The 20,306-nt window shown below is 50.8% G+C and overlaps 2 protein-coding genes across 3 annotated transcripts; one reads left to right on the forward strand and one right to left on the reverse strand.

The window, feature by feature from the left end:
- Positions 1–7,334: 7,334 nt before the first annotated feature.
- On the forward strand, positions 7,335–8,551 carry TMEM125 (transmembrane protein 125). Its single transcript, XM_010215669.2, has 2 exons — positions 7,335–7,378; positions 7,557–8,551. Exon 2 carries the CDS (start codon positions 7,872–7,874, stop codon positions 8,532–8,534), a length of 663 nt encoding a protein of 220 aa, XP_010213971.2. The 5' UTR covers positions 7,335–7,378; positions 7,557–7,871; the 3' UTR covers positions 8,535–8,551.
- A 7,808-nt stretch (positions 8,552–16,359) lies between these two features.
- On the reverse strand, positions 16,360–18,719 carry CUNH1orf210 (chromosome unknown C1orf210 homolog). Of its 2 annotated transcripts, none has more exons than XM_088526174.1 (3): positions 18,271–18,719; positions 17,599–17,718; positions 16,360–16,909 (listed from the first exon to the last, which is right to left on the reverse strand). In XM_088526174.1, the coding sequence occupies exons 1-3, from the start codon at positions 18,680–18,682 to the stop codon at positions 16,548–16,550; spliced, it is 894 nt and encodes a 297-aa protein (XP_088382300.1). In that variant the 5' UTR covers positions 18,683–18,719; the 3' UTR covers positions 16,360–16,547. The 2 variants fall into 2 exon arrangements, with proteins under 2 accessions (XP_088382300.1, XP_010213972.2); XM_010215670.2 differs by having other exon boundaries at positions 17,599–17,748.
- Between the last annotated feature and the right edge of the window lie 1,587 nt (positions 18,720–20,306).

Below are 20,306 nucleotides of genomic sequence, written 5' to 3' on the forward strand. Positions count from 1 at the left end.
CTTCCCATATAATCATCTTGATGCTTCCTGTGCAGAAAGAGGATGTAATTAATGCAATTATCAAATATTTTAGAAACTAGTTCCCTCTTAAATTTTCAGAACACACCCATTTTAATTTGCTAGACTCTCATGTGGTATAATTTTCCCCTCACTTTGTCAGAGCAAACTAAATGGTAGAAGCCACATCTTAATAGATGTGATTTAGACAAATGGAATCAATCTTTCTGAAAAAGAAGAACCCTGTCCTAATAAGAGGAAGAAGCTTATGCAAGTGAAGAATGATTTCTGAGTGGTGATTAATATGTTTAAAAGTATGCCCCTGTGTCACCCTCATTAGAAAGATATAATTTTAAACATAATACAGAGCCTTCTGGATGAAGCCTAGATAGACAACTGGTAGGATCCCAGAGGATTTTGACCATGATCTTGGATGTAGAGAGGCAACGGAATATTGAGAAGGTTAAAAGTCAGGGAGAGCAGAATGTTATAAGTGAATTTTGTCAGAGACCTACTGGAAGCAAAATAAATGTACTAACCACTTCTATACTGGGGGGAAAAAAAAGGTCAATCTCCCATGCATATGCTGCAGAAGTTTTTTTCAGAATTAATTTTTAACTGGATTGTGATTTTTCATGCTGATGGTCTCTGAAATCTCTTGAATCTTTTATCTCTAGAAGTATCAGCAAATTACTTGCTATAATATATCAAGAGATGCCCTTGTTTTGAAAAGGTACAAGAGCAGCTAAAATTTATATTCCTCAATTAAAAGTAGTCATCATCATCTCACTTTATTTCATGGCACTTTGTTACTCACCCTTACTGAGAATATCTGCCTTTTATGTTTAAGCTCAGTGAACTTACCATGGGGAAAATGTTACTGGTGAACAGATGCTGTCCAGCCTCAAAATAGTTCAGCCAGGTCTGCTCCAACACTAGGTAAGAAGCCCTGTTGAGCCCTGCTTGCTGAACACGCTGCTCTGAATCCTGAGCTGTGTATAATAAAGCTTTTGCAGAGTCCAAACACTTGGCCTCCCTGGCTGCTCTTAGGATGCAGACATTCTGGTGCCTGTTCTTGAATTGTATTTCAAAGAGCCGCTGTTCAGCTAAAGCATATTCAGAAGAGTTCTGGCCTTTGTACAGATTAAATAGGTTAAGTGTAGGGTGAAAAACATTGCACTTGTGTGCTGTTCCCTGCTTGCCCCCTCATGCTTTGGCATGGTTTAAAGTTCTCTCAGGATGCAAAGACACCTCCTGCCTTCATCCTCCCTTAGTCTGCATTGCGTGTTTCTCCTCTTACTGCCACTCTAAAGGAGCTCATCAACACCTCACATTTTGTAAAGCTTACAAGGCACTTTTTAAAGCAAATGTATGGCCCTCTTTAAAGCTGAGGAAAGTTTCCTGTTGAATGATGTTTTTTAGCTTGGCCAACAAAAGGATGATCTTTGCTGGTAAGGGTACGCTCATTGTTCAAGAGTGTTTACACAGGGAAACCCTCCACATCCCTTTTGCTGTTTTAGGTCGAGGACACCAAGCACAGGATAGATTACATGACACTAGTTTCATAAGATCTGTCAGGTTTTGCACTGACAAATTCCTGAAACTGTCACACTAATTAGTATCCTAAGCTTCACTTTTCATGAGCGGCTAAAAAACTAGGACATGACTTTATAACAGAGACTCCCTTCCTCTTATTTAGGCTAGAGATGTTGTTCAACCCAGTTTTCCTTTCTATACATCTCCCAAGAGGGTTCCCGCTACTCAAATATAGAGTTGTTACCCCCCATCATAGCCCAGCTGCAAAGAGTGGATCGGGGAGGCAGACAACGTGCATTCAGTCCAGGGTGCCCAAGTCCCCTCACCCCTGGCATCAGCCTTCCTGGTGCTATCCCTTTTGCCCTGCTCTAAAATGAGCTCATTTCTATCTCCCTAATCCCTCTTAAATCCTCCAACCTTTTCTTCCCCCTCGATGGCCAAAATGGAGGCCCTCTGCAGCGTGGTGGCCTCTGCTGCTGCTCTGTCCCAGCACTGGGACACGGGCTGCCTGGCCAAGGGAGGCGGCTCAGGGTCACCTCGCCTCACTTACCTGCCTGCGTGACCCCGTGCTGCTCGGAGATCACATCTGATGTGGGCACATGCTCCTCGCCTGGCCAACAGTGCAGGAGTTACCTTGTTCAACACCATGTAACACCCAACGCTCGCGTATAACGTTGAGTCTCCCCTAACACTGCCAACTTGGCTGCAAACTTCCTCTCACCTGCTGCCTTGGAGCTTCTCCTGGAATCTGCCACCTCCTCGCTTGTGCCCGGGAGGAAATGAGGCACCTTCCAGGATGGGCGTGCGGAGAGATCCTGCTCAGGGAGGGCGGGGCAGGGCCCAAACGGCTCTGGAGCCTCTCCAAGGCCGGCAGCAGGCTTGCCGAGCCGTGACGCCACCCTGCTGGGGAATGCACCTGCCCAAGCGAGCGGCCGCGCAGCCTATCAGCGCCCACAGCCCGCCCAGGATGGACCAGGAAGGGACGCCGGCAGGAACACCTATTCCGTGGCAGGTGGATGCCGGAGGAAGGGTAGAGACTAGGTTCTCCCCCTGAGATCCTTTATTAGCTTGATCCAGTGGAAGGAAAGTCTGGAAAAACAGACCTTGCTGCTGGCCAGGAGCCTGTGTAGGGAACAGCGCTGGGCTTTATCGCGTGTGGGCAACGTGTCAGCTGCAGGTGAGTGAACATCTTCCCTCAAGGAAGGGCTCTGCTCTAGGACCTGTGTAGGGGAGGGAAGGGACATATTTCATCAGTACCCCAGACAGGTTAGTTGGCTGCTTCGGAAGAGTTTCTTAAAAGTCCTGACTTTGCCTCCTCATCTCTTCTTCGTGCCTTTGCCTCTCCTGTCATCGTGTAAGACTTGGGTGTTTCATGTTCTTGCAGGATTCACAGGCCTCCCTGAGCATGGGCATTGGGGCAGGCTTTTCAGTGTTAGTGAACGCAAAGGATGGTGATCAGGACCCTTCATAATGGAACATGCCAAAGACATCTAGATTTCTATACAAAGCATCTGTACACGGACCCTTTTGCAACAAACCATCCACCTCTCCTATCCGCAGACCCCCTAGGCTTGGTGAAAGGAAGGGAAGATGCTGCCATCATCCAGGGCTTCCCGAGGCTTGCAGAGTGTTATCTGGTGGCAGGAGGGATACTCACTCATGGGAAAGCACCATCCCTTTCGTAGGGCAGAGAGTATGGACTTCTCTCAAAGGTACATGTTAGACAGCATAGGTTTGCCTGGTCTTTGCCCCAGAAAGGACAAGTGATGGGAGCTGGTAACTGATGTAGCAGCTGAAGGAGAGCATGAATCTTCTCAGGTCTTTGGGAGAGACAGATAGATGCCACTGAAGGGCTCTGATACTCTCATTCCTGGCAGATTCCTCTTTCCTCTGCTCCTGAATTCCTAGGAGAAGATTTGGGCCCTGCCCACCTCTAGGCTGTCAGTCATATGTGTCCCAAAACAGGAGTGTCCGTGGCCCCAAGGGCGCTGAAGGGCTTTGAGCACCATGACATTCAGAGCTTCTGCTTTGTGTTTTGGCAGTTATTCAGATATAAAACAGCACAGATGAGTGTAAGTCTCTGTGCCTCCTGGAGAGTTAGAAAAAGTTCACGGAAGGATGGGAAAATATTTATGTCTATTCTGGAATATAGAGTTGTGGGGCTGGGTAAGTGGTAACAGGAAGCGCAGAGGGGTGACAAGTCCACCGCAAAGAGATCATGGTCAGTCCTGGGGAAAGAGGGGAAGAAGATGACTTGTATCTGTTGGACATTGTGAGGCTCCATTGAATTTAATGACAATGATGTTTTTGTTTGTTTATTTTCTAGCAAATCTTGCCGGTCTTCCCCAGGCCTCACAATGCTCACATACTCCACATAACTGCATTAAATGGTTCTGAAGGCTGGCAGCACTGCAGGAGCCTGTCCCACCATTCTGTCCTGAATGCTGTAGGTAAACAATGTCTCATAAGTGTCAGGGCTGGGGCTGAGGAGGGAAGTGAGGAATATTTCAATGCTGAGTTGTATCTGGCTGAAAAGAAAGTGTTAATTAATGTACACTCCGTGCCCATCTGCCAGATACCAGACAAAAACAGGCCATGAAAAGAATATAAATAAATAAGTGCATATACCTGTTTCCAGGCAGTTGGACGGAGTGTGTTTCTCGCACCTGCTGCCAGCAATGGCCGGAAAACAGTTCATGACTCCCAGTGCTCAATTAATGTTTGCTAGAATGGGAAAAAAGAAAATAAAAGGAAAGGAAAGACACTCTCATTTTGGTTTTCCTGAGTTTCCAGTGCTTTACTGTTTTTCCTCCCCACCTGTCAGACACTAGTGTGGAAGAAAACAACCTGTAAATTTTTTTCTCAGATGTGATCTTCGATTAGAAATCTCTGTGTCAGTGGGCTGGTCCTCTCCTCCTTTTTATCTTGCATACAAGGACGGCAGCATTGAAGGTACAGGGTGTAGTACCAGGTAAATGGCAGAATTCAATGTCCTGCCATACACAGATTGTCAGACTGGCTAATCTGATGGGTTAGCTGGCTTAAACTCACAGAGGGTCTGTGTTATTACGAGGTCTACTTTAATCCCTTCTCCAAAGAGTTGTGGATGACACCCCAAGATAGGGCTGCTTTGATTTAAAATATCAGGACAACCATTTTTTTTTCCCTCAGGAGATTGGCAGTGAAAGGAGAGAAGTAAAAATACTGCAACTAATGACACAAACCCTCACAGTCTAAAGAAGCCCCAGTAAATGTGGCTGTTTATAAGGCAAAAGCTTATATTCCCAGAACTTTTTCAAACAGATTCAAGAAAACATAAGGCATGCATCAATGGAAATCTTTGTTGCTCTAAAACATTCATTTAATAAAGGTTAATAAACTATAAGGAAACATGTGCCTGTAGAGGTCATTACTTTATTTTGTTTTGCAGTGAGGCATGCTAACAGTTTTATCTTACTTCTGACCTTATTCTGGGCAAATAAAAATTGAAGTGATTAAAATTTTAAAAGCCTGAGAATGCAATGCTATAGGTTGACTTTTGGTCGTGTTTTCCCTTGTGGATTCTACTGTTGTGTTGGTTTTGTTTACTATGTGAAGCACAACTTGATTTTATGTGCAACTTTGGTCAAGTAACAGAAGGCCACAAACTTTGCACTTCTGATTTATGTTTTATTAGGGCAAAAATCTTATCAACAAACCTGCTATCTACTAGACTCACCCCTTTGTCAAAGAGGAGATAAGGCAGACCTGTGTGTGCAGAAGGAAAGGTGAGGAGGAAGCAGTGCTTAACACAGGCCAGGCTGAGCTGTGGGGTGCATGCTGCGAAAATGACCCCAGGCTCAATACTTTCTCACCCCTCTGCTTTGAAAGAACCCCTTGAAACCATTACCTTTTTGGCTGCCTGTGTCCCAGGCACAGGGCACTTTGCAGACGGGAGGAGGTGGCTTTCCTGTCTCCTGCAAAAGTGAACTGGACCCTGAAGGCACAGAATCAGCATGCTTAGTTGCTGCTCTTTTCCACCATTTAATGCTTTCTGCTCTTCTGGGATCATCTAGGAGTTGCAAATCTCCCAAAAGCATCCAAACGAGTGTGCCGTTTGGAGCATGGATTTCTGTGTTTCACTCCAGTCCCTGCCAAGACAAACCAACCACCACCAGTTGTGCAGGGAAATAACACAGGGCACAACTCACGCAGTGCATCAGGGCCCAGGCCTGCAAATGAGCAGTGGCGAGAGACTTCCCGGCCACGTGAGCTCAGCTGGCAGCGCGCCCTGAGCCACGTCCAAAGTGACCTCATGCTCCAGCACAGCCGGAGAGTGACTCAGGAGGAGCTGGGCCTGACACTGTCAGGCTGTGTCTGGTTCAGGAGCCCCTGTCCCATTGTCCCCCACGCTCATGGTGGCTCATCCCTGATGAAGGGGGATTTCTAGGCATCCCTGTTGAAGATGCCAAGGAGATGATTTTACCCTCAGCCCATGCTTTGGAGCCATCTGTAGCAGCCTCTCCAGGCTCTGGTCTGTGTATCAGGACAGATCTCTATTTCCTGTAGCAGGTAGCAAGGTACAGGCATAAGGGAATGGTGTTTGCGAACAGTGTCTGAAATAAGGGAGCTGTGTTAGAAAGACTCCTGGCGAGTGGGGGTTGCCACTGCCTGCTGTTACTGAGCCCCAAAATAAGGGCTAGGTCCCAACACTGTACTGAGTACAGCATAAAGACAAATGCAGCATGTTTGGCACAGGCTGATGGAGAGTCTTTTTTAGCAGGCAGGGTACTGTGCAGCCGTCCTTCCACTTGGGGGCTCTGACACAGCTTGGACAGACACCGAGGTCTCCACCAGTGCCTGGCCCTGGCTCTGAGACCTCTGAGGTGTTGGGCAATTTGTGTGCGTGTCTCTGACAGCCAGAAGAAACAGTGAGGGTGCACACTATGTGTCTGCAAGGTGGCCAGGGAACCCAGTTCTGGGGTCCCTGAGGTTTGTCCATGTCTTCAGGGCTCAGCCATGCCTCGGTGTTGCCAGATATTCCAGTGCTGTCCTCCCCACCAGCTCCTTGCTCTGGGGAGTCCAGCTGTCCTGGGGGGAGCATTCTGGTGCTTCTGATTAGCCAGAGCACTCATATGCTATGGGGAGGAGGTTATGTGAAGAAAATACAAGTGTTTTCTACACTGGGTGTAAGGCTTTGCCCAGACAAGCCATAAGAAGGGCCAGGAATCAAGCGAGGATTTGGTTGTGCTTGCGGAGGAGGTGGTGAGCCCTGGGGAGCTGGGCTGAGGAAAGGCCCTGTGCTGGATGGCACCAGCCTCATCCCTGCAGCCACTGGTGACTTCCCTCTGCTGCCCTCCTGATGGGGAAGGTGCAGAGAGGAGAGCAAAACCAGGGAGTGCAAGTCCCAGCTGTCTGTGGGGCTCTTTCCAGGAACATGCTGAGAGGAATAACCATCATGTTTCTGCAGGAGGCTTGGGATGGGGATTGCAGGGATAGGGGCAAGGCTGAGGAGCTGCCCTGGGGCCAAGGCCAAGCAGCAAGGGCAGCACTTGCTGTTCCAGCTACTGGACATGAAGGGTTAAGCTCCAGTCCTGACCCCCACCTTCCCGCTGCCCTTCTAGGCAGCAGAGCCAGTTGGTGACAAGAGGCTGATGCTGATGAGGGAGCATGTGAAGTCAGAGCCGTGAATGGGGCTTTATCCCAGGGGCCACCAGCCCCTGCTCCGTCCGCGCCCTGCTGCCAGCACCAGCTGCAGGAGAGCCCTGCAGGCAGCCGTGAGCCTGCAGCTCTGCGCAGGGTGCTGGGAGGCAGCCACGCCGCCAGGCAAGGCCGTCGCGGAGGGGATTTGCTGGGACTGCCTGAGGTCCCTGCCATAGTGCGTGGAGCCCTCCCGGGAGGACAGGAGGAGGCCTGGGGGCCTGTGAGGGAGGCTGGGGTCTGTGTGCCGGCCCTGAGGCTCAGGGCCTTGGCAGGGGATTTCTTGGCACAGAGGATCAGGGTCTCTGTTTAATAATCTCTTTTTCTCTTCTTGCCTCTTTCAGATGAAACACTCAGGAAAGGAAGGCCTGGGCCCTGGTCATTCCCCGACGGCGCTGCCCTGGGGATGCTCCAGCATGTCCCGCATCTCTGCTTGGAGGCAGGGCTCAGCCCCAGCACACAGACCGTAGCTCTCCGGGTGGCACTGCCACCACAGAAGGGGGCTCCACTGGGCACCAAAGGATGAGACAGAGGCGTCCCCGCTTGAGAAACGCTGCCGCCTTCACAACTGCCACTGCTTTGACCCTCCCCTTCGCTGTAAAGGTCTAGTTTCACCTCCGTGACTGTCCCGACGTGCCCTCACCACCCAGCCACTCACCATGCCGGAGCTGGCAGAGCTGAGCACTCCCCGCACCCCTGCAGATGCCGACCACATCCAGAGGAACATCCTGGAGGAGCACGTGGAGCTCTGGTGGTTCCAGGACCCCAAGAAGTCCATCCTGTGCTATGGGGTGGCAGTGGTGCTGATCTTGGCCTGCGGGATTGGGGGTATCATTCTGCTGTACAGCACCAGCAGCCGATCTGGAGAGTGGCGTCTGGCCGTGGGCACCACGCTCTGCCTCCTGGCCCTGCTGGTGCTGCTGAAGCAGCTGCTCAGCTCTGCGATCCAGGACATGAACTGCATCCGCAGCCGGGATCAGATTGAGCTCCTGAAGAGCGGGGGCTTCTCGGACTGCCTGGTGCTGCTGCTCAGCGCCCTGGTGCTGCTCATCTGTGGCATCGTGCTCACCGTCCTCGCCACCACGAGCATGCAGCCCAGCTCCGTGCGGCCGCTGGGCAGCATGTTCACCAGCGGGATTATCCTCTTGGCTGCTGGCAGCACCATCCTCCTCTCCCTGCTGCTCTATGTGCTCTGCACCTCCTGCTGCCGAGCTGCTCCTCGAGGCTTGGAGACAGGCGAAATAAGTGTCTTCACCATCTCTGGCCGCCTGGCTGCTAACAGGCGACTTCCTCCCACCTCCAGCATGGCCAACCTGATCTGACCCAGGGCCCCGGGAGCTGCACCAGAGCTGGCAGGACCCCCTGCGTGAGGCTTGACGGATTCCACTCAGCAGCAGGGCTTGTGCCTCCTGGCCCCACTAGTTTTCCCCAGAGCAAGGCGAGATTTGCAGTGTGCCTTATGTTCCGTCCAGACGTGACTGCCACTTGCTTTACCTCAGGCTAACAGCGTGGCAGGAACCCTGCGCTGCCTAGACAGGCTTCGGGAGTGGGAGCTTTACAGGCACAGCACTGCCCTGCTCTGCTGTTATCTCAGCAGAGCCTCCTGCAGCGGCTGCTGCCTGCCCAGCCAGCCCAGCCGCAGCTCTGGTGACACAGCAATGTTGAGGTGAGCCCGTCCGATGCCTTTGGGGACCCCCAGTGCTCGCGCGGCTCCTGCTGCTCCCTGCACCATGTCGTCTTCTCCTATGGCAGGAGAGGCTGAGATAGCTGGTGGTGCAAAACCACCCTGTGCTCTGTGCAGAGCTGCCAACCTGGGCTGTAATCAGTTCGTAATCTGCTCAGAGCCTTTGAGCATGTGAAGCTGTGCACAAGCTGAGCATACTGTGATGCCCTGTGCTGTGTCCCCCCTTCCTGCCAGCTTGAGAATGAGAACAGCCTGTAGTGACAGCTGATAAATGTCAGGAAATACAGTGAGCATTAGCAGGCAAGCTGAATGAAGCGAAGGGAGCCAGGTTGAAGCAGAGCTGCAAGGGACTTCCCGTGGAGGAGGCACCTCCAGGTATGTCTGTGGGAGGGAGCATGGGGTCTGCATTGCACATGAAATGCTGTTTGTGTTTGCAATGCCAGGAGTTTCCCAAGGCTGCCTTTCTGCTGCCCATGGTCTTCTGCATTTTGATCAAAGGGGGAAGGTGAATTGCTGCCCAGAGCACCCTGCCAGGTTTCCAGCGTTGCACTATGAGCACCAGAGGAGGCTCAGTCAGGGCACTGCCCCGCTCCAGCCGCGCACACGCGAGCAGCAAGGCGCAGGCAGCAGGCGCAGGACAGGAGGCCGGTCCTGTCGGGGTGCGTGGAGGCTCCCGCGCTGCAAGGGGACGCGCCGCTCCCCTCCTGCTCGAGTTTCCCCGGCACAGACACCACCGCTGCCGTGAGAACCAGGCGGGTGCCTCGCTCCTGCTGGGAGCACGTTCAGTGCAGCAGCTTTTCCCCGCTTCCCTGTCCTACACCTGTCGCTCCTTGGTGTGTAACGGTTCTGTTACCACCTGGGCCACACTGTGAAACCTTTTGGTGTTTTATATCTGTCAGCCTGTCCTAGAGGCAGGCCCACTTTTGGAAACTTTTCCTTTGAATTTAGGCTAATTTGCCTGTCTTTTTTTTTTTTTTTTTTTTTGTAAGAGCCACAAACCATTTCACTGCTCCTGCCCGTTCCATAGACGCAGACCTGGTGCTGCTGGTGAAGTTGTTTCTGAGCAGCCTTTCCTTGTTCCTCTCTTCATCTTCCTGCCTGCTCTCATCTGCCCCAACATGACCTGTTCTGCCTCAGTCGTTATTTTTGCACTTTATTTGCTATGATCCCTCTGAGACTAGGGTAACTAATTAGATTAAACTGGTCTTTTGGGGGGTCTTGTAGCAAATTTACAGAGGACTGTAACTCATTCCCTTGGTAACAGCACGAACCACTGCCCGTGTTACACCTGGTAGCAATGTCAGAGGTTCGCCATCCGTGAAGCACGTCAGGTATATGCTGGGCAACGAGGGTTTCATCCCTTTGCAGCTCCAGCCCATGCTGCTCTGAGGCACTCAGGTCCCCTCACTTCTGTATTCATCCACTCTTGCCCTGTTCCCTCTGACTTTCCTTCCCTTTGAAGTCTCCTGGGTTATTTTTTCCAAACTAACTAGTTGCATGGGAACATCATTATGCTGTTTTTTGTTTTCTGGATCTCTGATATTTCAACATTTTCCTTTGTCAGTTTCATATCATCTGTAGATTTTATTAAACTGCTGTTTCTTCCTTTCCCTGCATTACTTCCCTGAATCTGCCCAAGAGCTAAGAGCGTGTTACTAAGATTAGGTCCTTCTGTGTCAAATGCTCTACATTTGGGTAGCAGAGAGCAGCCCTTCCCCAGGTTCAGCAGGAAGTCCAGAGCTTACGCACGGAGCGGCAGCCCGGAGCTGAGCAGCAGTTTTGTGCCACCAACATCTGTGTGTTTCTGTGAACACACGTGTCTGTGCCCGGCCTGCAGCTCCGCGCTGCCTGCCTGTCAATGTGAATCTGCCCCTCCATAGACCCTTCAAAATGTGCCCAGGTGCATGTGAATTTTGCCGGAAGAGGATGACTCAGGACCATGTTAGGAACCCAAGGAAATAATGGATAAAAACAGGCTGTTTCTGAAGATGGAGGTTTCGGCATGTGGCTGCCCAAGCGTTCAGCCTGTCCCGCGCCGGTCTCTGACTCACCTCCTGCAGCAGCGTTACTGTTTTGTTCCTTTCCCTTGTTTCCTGTGTTGTACATGGAAAAATAAAGTGTTGCAGAAGCTGGCGGTGTCGAAGCCTCGTACTTCAGTGTGGGTAGTTTGCCGGGCTGCGCAGAGCTGAGCTCTGCTCAGGCCAAGCTCCGGCAGAAACCTCGGCAGCCCAGCAGCCACCCTGGGCTGCAGCTCCAGCTCGTGGGCTCCCACAGCAGCGCCTCCACCGCTCCTCAAACGCACGGGCCTGTTTCCTCGTGCACGATCCCCACCGCCGCACGCGCACGCATCTCCGGTTTGGGAGCCTGAGCTGCTGCTGTGCCTCAGCAGGGAGCCCCCGAAGGGAACGGCGGCAGCTCCAAGGGGACGGCGGCAGCTCGAAGGGGACGGTGGCAGCTCATTTGTTTACATAGAAGCTGCTCGGCCCTGAGTGACCCGGCCAGCCTGCAACCAGTCTGCCCACATGCCTGACTGCTGCTGCTCGCAGCCCCAGCGTGGACTGCGGCCCTCCTGGCAGCTGCCTGGGGTGGCCCCTCCGCACGTCGCGCTGAGAAGGCTCCTCTTCTGGTCCAGCCCTCTAATGTCCCTAATCCTGCAGGACACCCAGCTGTTGGCACTGAAGTTGCCTAGATGTGGTGGAGAGGGGTTGTCATGGGAAAGATAACCACTTCTGCTCAGCTAAATAATAAACTGAGGGGCTGATAAATAGTGCCCAAGTAGCCCAGGAGCTCACCGTTAGATACTGAGGGAAGAGAGTAAATGAGATCCTGAGGTAAAAAATCGGGGAAGGAGTTGTGTTTTTAATCTTTTTTAAAACATAAATGAGACCAAAACTAAAATACTGCATCTAGCACATGCATTTGTATTATAAAAATCATATTGAAAAGCGCAGAAAATCATCTCTGCAAGATAACAGAAATGCATTTTTCCAGTCTTCAGATTTACATCTCTCATTGCACCTTGCCAAAAAGATGTAAGTTTTCCAAATTTACAACATATATTTTTACAGCATATATTTTCACAGTGAGTGGCAGAGGGAGTAAAGGGCTCTTAAGATGAGCCCAGAAGGCAAAATATGAGGCAGTGACTGCAAAACTGTCAGGAAAAAAATCAATTTAGAAATATGTTTTTCAAGAGAGAAAACTGACTGACCACTAGAACAAACCAACAGCTGTTCAGTCTCCTCACGGTTTCAGACATCCAGTTCCCTATCTGGAAGATGCTTTAAGTTCCTGGGCAAGACATGTAGTCTGTATTGCACACCATACACATGATTAATAGTCCCCTTTGGTCCATGCTCTCCTACATGTATTATTTGCTGTTGAATAGGCTGTTCCCAAGGAAACCTTTCCAGCAGAGAGCTGGACCATCATTTGCTAAGGAAGGAGGCTGCAGATGCTTAGCACATGTAGCTCCAGCATGACCCGTGTGTACATGGCTGGTCCTGCCTCAACAGAATCAACTTGGAGCTGCCTGTGTCTCACGCGCTGCTTATCTGACCACAGAGATGACAGGAATGCAAAAATTATAATGTATAGTACAGCTTCATAGTGAGAGACACAGATACTAAGGTGAGGCTGCAATCACCTCCTTGAGACAAGACCACTTCACTCCAAAGCGCCTGCCTGCCTGACGCTGGGAGCAGAGCACTCCAGGAACTTGACTTAGCTTTGCAGGGAGCTGTGTGCTGCACAGGCCAAGCCATGGGAAAGGTAAGTGCCTTCTGGCAAGTCTGACAGGTGAAGGAAGGACAGCAGGAAATGCTGGCAAAATGTACACAGAAACCTTGGAGCAATGCACAAGGACTGTGTGATCACACAATAACAGATTTGCATTTACCAGACTCCTGGGTGTGCCATTGTGTTATTTGGTCCTTGAAAGTGCATGCAAAAAAGTACCTGTAAGTGTGTTAACAATGGGGAAGAAATTAAATGAGTAATTCCCAGTAAATGTCCATGTTGCCTGTTAATACCAAAGCACTATGCTACTTTGGCCTGAGATGCATATGCATGTGCGTTCACTTACACCCTGAGAAGCTGCTTCTTTCATGCAGTATTCAAATTTCATTGCTAGGTCATGTTCAGCTCCTTTAGCAAGGAGCTGGAAGACACCTGTGGTCTCTTAAAGTGAAATAATAAGTCTTAGAAACTTAAGATTACGAAAGCAGGTAGCTGCTGAAGCATTAGGCTTGGACAGTCCTTACCTGAACAAACCCAAAGTATCCCCTGCCTCTGGCCCCAGGCAGGATCTGCAGGCAGGGCGGGAGCGCTGCCCCTCGGAGGACTTCCTCTGAGGGAGGTCTTTCCTCTCTCATCTTTCCCCTGAGGAGATTCCTGCAGTTTTACTGCCTCGTGGTCATGGGACAGAGCAGTGAACCCTTTATCTCTAGCAGTTACTGCACTCCCTTATGGTATCATGCTGCCCTACTGGAGACAGGACTGCAGCCTAGTTAAACGCAGCTGAGAGGCACCTACTACCCATCAGCTCCATAATGAACAACTTACCTGGAATGGGGGAAGGAGCCTGGTGATCTAGACCTCATTTTCACCCCCAGTTTTCCTAAATTTTGTCTGACTTAAATCTATAAAGCCCAAAGGCTTTAGTTCTGTAGTCTGTGACTATGTGGGCTAGGGGTTTTAATACATCTGAGGGTGACGACAGAGGCCAGGAAAGGGGTTACTCTGCCTCATTAGACACAAAGGCTGGGGAATGCAGAATGGCTGCAGAATTTGTCCATGTGGGCACTCGGCCCTACTTCCCCACATGGAGCCAGAAGTGATCACTGTCGACAGAACAACCTTCCCACACAGGGAGAGGACACTCCTGTTACCCGCAGCAAGGACATGGGGTCTTCTCTGCTTCCTTTGATTCCTCAGCATCGCTTTCCCTGTATTGCCATCTGATGAGAACCTTGAACTGATCAACCACACAGATGTTGCTGGAGGCATCGATGCAAACACTGAATGACTGTGTGAGGAATGAATGTGATGCTGGTACACAAAGGATCAGACCAGGCTTCTTGATGACAACAGCCAACTTCTTGCTGCCTGAAACAATTAATTCCTTGGAGGGCTGAGAGCAACAAAAACAAGTGAGAAAGAGCCTCGCCTCTCCTCATGTCCTGCTTCAATCTGCCTTTGTATCAACCTGAAGAGCCACGCAGGCAGCCCAAGGGAGCAACCCCTCCCAACTGGGAGCAACAGATGTAGGAAGCAGAAGGGGAATCAAAGCCCCTTGGCTGCTGCCTGCGTAGCCATCCACAACAAGACAGAAGTGTAAAGAACGTGCTGCAGTGTTTCCACGGGGTGAAAAATATTGAAAAATTCAGAGTCAGCAGAGGGATTGCTGCCGGAAAAGCCCGTCATCAGTGCACTGCGTTATCTCAGAGTTTGCCCAGGAATCACATTATCACAGAATGGCTGAGGCTGGAAGGGACCTCTAGAGATCATCTAGTCCAGCCCCCCTGTTCCAGCAGGGACAGCGAGAGCACATGGCACGGGGTGGCATGCAGGTGGGTTTTGAAGATCTCCAGAGAAGGAGACTCCACAACCTCTCTGGGCAGCCTGTTCCAGGGCTCCGTCACCCTCACAGGAAAGAAATTCTTACTCACTTCTTGGAAGATGGAGATGGATCTTCCTCATATGGGAATGGCGTGTGATCCACAGATGCACACAGGCTGCATCCCCTCTTGCAGGAGGTTTCTCATTAGTGCTGGACCAGGAGCCTTCCTCCAAGCGTGAACGTGTGTCGTCTTCAAACCCCTCAGCCGAGGAAAGGGAGGCTGCAGATGCAGGGTGCCTCCTGCTGGTGCGCTTGGCAGCTCAGCTCCTGCGGCCTATCGCACCAGCACTGCCTCCGCAGGCCTAAAGTTCCTCCTTCCTCCTTCCTCCACAGCTCTGAGGGGAAGCAACTAGCGCAAGAAACCTTTGCAGTGTAAGGAGCGAGAGACAGCTGTGAAAAGAATTGCCAGCTGGACTAAATATATAAGCAGATCTGGATTAAGTTTCATCCAGAACAACTCCAAGAGGTTGTTGATGAAAAAGCTGGTTTTCTAACTGGAAACACCTGCTGGTACATGGTTCTTCAGCTGCCACCACAAGCACCGAGATCACAGAATCACAGAATGGTTGAGGTTGGGAAAGACTTCTAGAGATCATCTAGTCCAATGCCCCTGCTCAAGCAGGGACATCCAGAGCACGTGGCACAGGGTCACATGTTGGTACAAACCCCAGAGAAGCATTCAGGCTCTCTTCTGAGCTCACCCGACAGCTCTGCAACAGCCTCCACTACGAGGAGGCACCCGCACACCAACAAGATGATGACAGGCTTATATGGGAACAGAAGGAGGCAAATGGGGTCTGTGAGAGGGGACTCTGCGCTCCCACAACACATTCCTCCCTTTGCAGACAGCCCAGCAGATTGTGGCTCTTCAGTGATGCTCAGCAGAGCTTGGACACCCTCTCTCTAGAAGCACCTATTTTGATCATCCAAGTACCCAAGCACAGCAAGGCGCAAGACCTGGCAAATCCAGACGTCTTTGCTTCACTCCCAAATATGAAGAAGTGGGGTCTCTCAAGCAGCAAAAGACAAAAAAGATAATCAGATCCCATATGCTCAGACACATTGATCTGCTCAGGTCCCATCCAAATGATCAACTGAAGGAGAAATTACACAAAATCTGCAGAACCAGGTATGGAGTGTGCAAAGAAGATGGACTACCACCAATTCTAGTCAAATAATTAAGGATTTAGCAATGCTATCTGCTACAACCCTAAACTTTCATCCTGTGCATTGGGGAGGTTTTATCAAATGCAAATATAACCAACAGTGATGCTCCAAACATCTAATCAGAGATTAACAATGTGATAACACAGTGTCGCTGTCACAGGAGAGGAAACACAAGATAAACATCTCTCATCTGCTGGGAGACCTGGCAAAGCCCCCACGGGCGCTGGCCTTGGGCCACCCTCCATGTGCGGAGGCCCTTGCAGGCTGCCCCACATGCCTGAGCCTGTGGACTCAGGAGGGTCATCTTGGCACCGCTGCTGGAAGGGCCTGGGCCCCAACAAACCATGGCAAGCAGAAGAGATTACCTAAATCACACTTTAATCACACCCCAGAGTGACAATAGAGTGATGGCAGAGTGAAAACAGAGTGGGGCACAGACCAGGGCCATGCTCAGCAAACACAGAGCAGTGAGGTCAGTGCCCAAAAGCCACAGGGAGTGCCGGGGCAGCCCCTCGCCAAGGCACCTGCGCTGCCATCAGCACCCTCATTCATCTGCAGCACTGGAGCAAGGCTGGGAGAGGAGCAGGACAGCTCTGCTGGAGTCACACTGGGAGGCTGCCGAGGCCTGACAGTCCTTGCTGGCCCTGTCACCAAAGAGCCAGGCACCTTTGGCTTCTCTCCCTGTTTCCAGCTGATTCCTTTTCATTGCTCCTCTCCACAACTTTCTTCCTGCCACCAACTTAGGCCATGGGGCCAGCATCCAAGGAAAGGTCAAAAAGGGAGAAAGGAGATGGAGATTTGGGGGGTGGAAGGGGACAGGTCAGGGGCTGGAGTCCCTGCAGTGGAGGTGGTTGGCCTATGGCCTCAGATGGAGATGTGTGACCCCCTTTCTTCTTCGTCTTGCAGCTGCTCACTTGGCTGAATGTAGTTGTCCTCAATGAAGCCATCGTCGTCCTCAGCATGCAGGCCAGCTGCGTTAGGCATGGGGAGGCTCTCACTGAGCCCCCGGACGGAGGTGTCCCTGTCCCAGCTGGTGCTCTCCTCCATGTGGCTGCCTCCAATCGAGCTGGTGTCGGGCAGCGGCCGGTGACGGTAACTAGCAAAGTTCTTGTGGAAGAGCTTGCACTTGGCAGCCACTGCGACCAGGAGGGAGATGGTGATAGCAGCCACCAGGAAGCCCACCAGGTACGGCCAGCTCCTTCCCCCCTTCCCTGCAGGTGCGGTGGCTGCAGCACAGGAAAAGCATGTCAGGACATCACGTGTCAGGGCACTGCATGTGAGAGCATCATGTGCCTTGTCACCGGGTTATTGGGAAAACAGCCTCCTAAGCGCACTGGGTGGACCGACCACTGTGCCTCTATGCAAAGGCTTCCGCCCACTCACTGCAAAGTTTTATTGGGAGAATAAATGCTTTTTAAGAGCAGGTTTTCAGAAGTATTGTAGCTGCTGTTGTTTTAGTCCAATATGGCTCCATAAACTGGTTACTTCTAGGCTAGTCAGCATGCAAGTCTGCAGCATAACAAGTTCTTCTCAGCAGCTTGCCATGTGCACCCTGCCTTATGCAGCAAACCCTGGATTTCTTTCGTTAAGAGCAATGTAAATGCTCTTTACCAAGAGCTTGCACCACATAACTGAACTGGAGAGGATGTGTGAACACTGCTGGGAAAACTGCCGTGTGGCTCATAGTGGTGCCCATCACTACAGAGTGTGTGTCTGGTTGCCCCTATAGCTCCTGCTAAATCCTCTGCTGACCTGCACAGTGTCTGACCAACAGTCCAGGTAACAGTCATCCTCATCACCCTCCCCACCAACCCAGTGCTCCATGTTATGCCTGCAGCAGGGCCATGTCTGTGGCAGGGACCAAGTGAAGAAGGGCACTAGCCCCTTCTGCAGCCTCTGTAGCTGTGCAACTTACTGTTGTTCTGGGTCACTGTCATCAGTGGCAGGGTCATGTTGTCAGCCCGAGGAAACCGCTGCTTTTTCTTGCAGCCCAGGTCTTGGAAATCCAGAGCTGTGATGTCCTGCCCCGACAGCTCTGGGGGCGATGCACAGGTGACCTGCACAGCTGGGAGATACACGGCTTAAGGTGGGACAAGGGGGTCTGCATCCTTTCCCTCCCCGGTTCAGAGAAAGTGCTCACTACTGGCTCCTGGTGTGAGAGGAAGCGGAGCAGAGTGCTCCTGGGGCTGCCCTCCCACCTAGCCAGTCCTCAACACACTCTAATGCACAACAACAACAAATCCCTGACCAAGGAACTATCAGCAACAAGCAGAACTGTCTGTGTGACTGTGATTAGGCAGCTTTTTACTGGAAACTGCCAAACTCATGGATGCTGGTATGAACTGCACTCTCACAGGGTTACTTCTGTCATTCCTAGCACACTGCTACTGTGTGCAACTGCAAGCAAAGAGCTGAGACACACAGCGCTTCAATTTGCCGTCTCTCAAGAGGGACATGAGAAGTCCCTTGAGACTAGCCTGAGAGCCGGAAAAGGGGTTATAACAAAAGGAACAAGCATGACCCTACATCTAGGATTCCTCCTAACTGAAATTTCCCTGATGCCTGTTCCCCATCCCTGTTCTCTCACCTTTTCTATGCCGGAGCCACTGCTGCAAAGGATACGTGATGCAGTCACAGACCCAGGGGTTTCCTTCAAGACGGACCTGCGGGACTGCCTCCATATGCTGCAGGACTGAAGTGTCCATAGAGATCAGTGCATTGTTCTGCAGGTCCAGGTGGAAAAGAGCCTCAAGGGGCAGGAAGAGAGAGATATCCAGCTCCTGGAGATTGTTGTTTCCCAGGAGCAGTGTGTGTAAGTTTACTAAGCCTTTGAAAGCTTCTGAGTGGAGGTAGGAGATGCTGCAGCTGCTCACATCCAGCAGGTGTAGTGCTCTGAGGTTGGAGAAGACTGCTGGATACAGCGTGAGCAAAGCATTGCTAGAGAGATTTAGAGACAGCAGGGAAGGGAAATGCATCAAAAGGGTCCCATGACTGGGCATGACTAAGGAGTTGAAGGAGAGATCCAAACTGGTGATGTTTCTTGGAAGGGAACTCGGAGCATACAGAAGGTTCTTTCCATTGCAGTTGACCCATCCCTGGAAAAAAAAGATTTGCTGTCTGAGATGGATTCTCTCTGCTGTGGAGGACCTCCAGAATGAGATTCTCCGGAAGTTCAAATGTCTTAATTATTTACCTATTGCAGAGGTTAAAGAAGGAATGAGATAGGTGGAAAATAACATGAACTGACAGGGCATCTTTGTCAAGGCTTTCACCTGCTCATCTTTGCCACAGATTACTTTCCTCTTAGCACCAATTGCAGCCACGTCCTAAATGAATTTAACACAGTCTGGCACATTACCTGGTGGAAGCCATACTCTGGAGAAAGGGTTATTTGTTGGGAATGTCTTCAAGGATGAAAGGGGAGATCAAACTGTAGGAGTTGATCTTGGTGGAAAAGTCCCCTCAAAAAACCAATTTTGTAGGATTCCTCCGAAAGACTCTGGACTGGGTTTAGGTGACCTCTTCTAGAAAGCAAGTAGCCAGTTTCCTTCTTACCACGTCTCATCCCACACTCCCAGAGGGGCACAGTCTACAGCAGCTCACCAAACAAAATGTGGTCTTGCTGGTCTATCAATTGCAATGAAAATTAAGAAAAGCTGAGAAATAGAAGTGACTTTGTCACCCTGTGCAGGACATTTGCCAGGGCATGCTTGCAGTATCAGTGCCCTGGTTAGTTTGTAAGACGCTACCATATAGCCACATGGTAGTTTGCTAGCCATGTGGTAGCAAGAATGGTTCACCAACCCAAAAATGGCATCCAAAACAGTCACAGCACCTCACTGACCTCTCTAAAGGAACTTGTAATGTTCAGGAGAAACAGGAACTCTGCTGGGGCACTTACAGTGCACACCCTGGGGAAGATGAACAGTTACTCTTCTGCTTGCACATGCAGTGCAATGTTTATGAGCCTGTGATTCCCATGATGACATGTCCCATCATATAACCCTCCAGCCCCCATGCTGAGTCGAGTCCCGAATCACTCCTGCAGTGAACCCTGCTCTTTTTTGCTTATTCTTTGCTATGTTTTCAGCTTTCCTATCTCCTGAAGATTTGCAAACGACGTTAAGAACTGCTCCCTCGGGGCATGTGTAGGAATGTGACATTCACAGCTTCCAGCCCTTTGCATGTCTCTGAAGATGCACTGAGAACGGCAGTGACTTAATACACTCTGTCCATGTGTATACTAGCATATAAAAGAGACCAGGGACCATTCTCTGTCCCAGTGCATGGCTGTGAATGATCCAGCCAAACCAATCTTCCTATCAGTAGTAGCATATCCAGTGCTGCTGTGTTGGAAGTTCGTTGCGGTCCTTAGCCACAGATTCCCAGGTCTGGCTGCTTTCTAGCTAGCAGCCATTTCCATTTCCTTGCCAAGCACATGGTCATATCCATTTCCATCCTCTTTTCATCCCAACTCTCTTATCAAGCCTTGCTCATTCAGTCTTGTCTCTCTGCTTGTGATGGTTTACAACTGTATTTCCTTTTCTTGGCTAAGTGCTTACTGATCCTGATCCCCAGCATCTTGCTGACCCTGGGTTCTGCTGCAGAAACCCTGGCCTCAGA

This window comes from Tinamus guttatus, unplaced genomic scaffold (assembly GCF_059628265.1).
Source record: "Tinamus guttatus ecotype Peru unplaced genomic scaffold, ASM5962826v1 Tinamus_guttatus_pri_ptg000242l, whole genome shotgun sequence".
In the NCBI taxonomy this organism is placed as follows: domain Eukaryota; kingdom Metazoa; phylum Chordata; class Aves; order Tinamiformes; family Tinamidae; genus Tinamus; species Tinamus guttatus.

Bases quoted from the DNA above. Each gene is read 5' to 3' on its own strand.
- TMEM125 (XM_010215669.2), top strand. From the start codon at position 7,872: ATGCCGGAGCTGGCAGAGCTGAGCACTCCCCGCACCCCTGCAGATGCC.
- CUNH1orf210 (XM_010215670.2), bottom strand. From the start codon at position 18,682: ATGCCCAGTCATGGGACCCTTTTGATGCATTTCCCTTCCCTGCTGTCT. The intron at 17,749-18,270 runs GTGAGAGAACAG...TGTATCTCCCAG, and splicing joins GTGGCTCCGGCATAGAAAAG to CTGTGCAGGTCACCTGTGCA. The intron at 16,910-17,598 runs GTAAGTTGCACA...CCTGTGCTGCAG, and splicing joins GACAGTGACCCAGAACAACA to CCACCGCACCTGCAGGGAAG.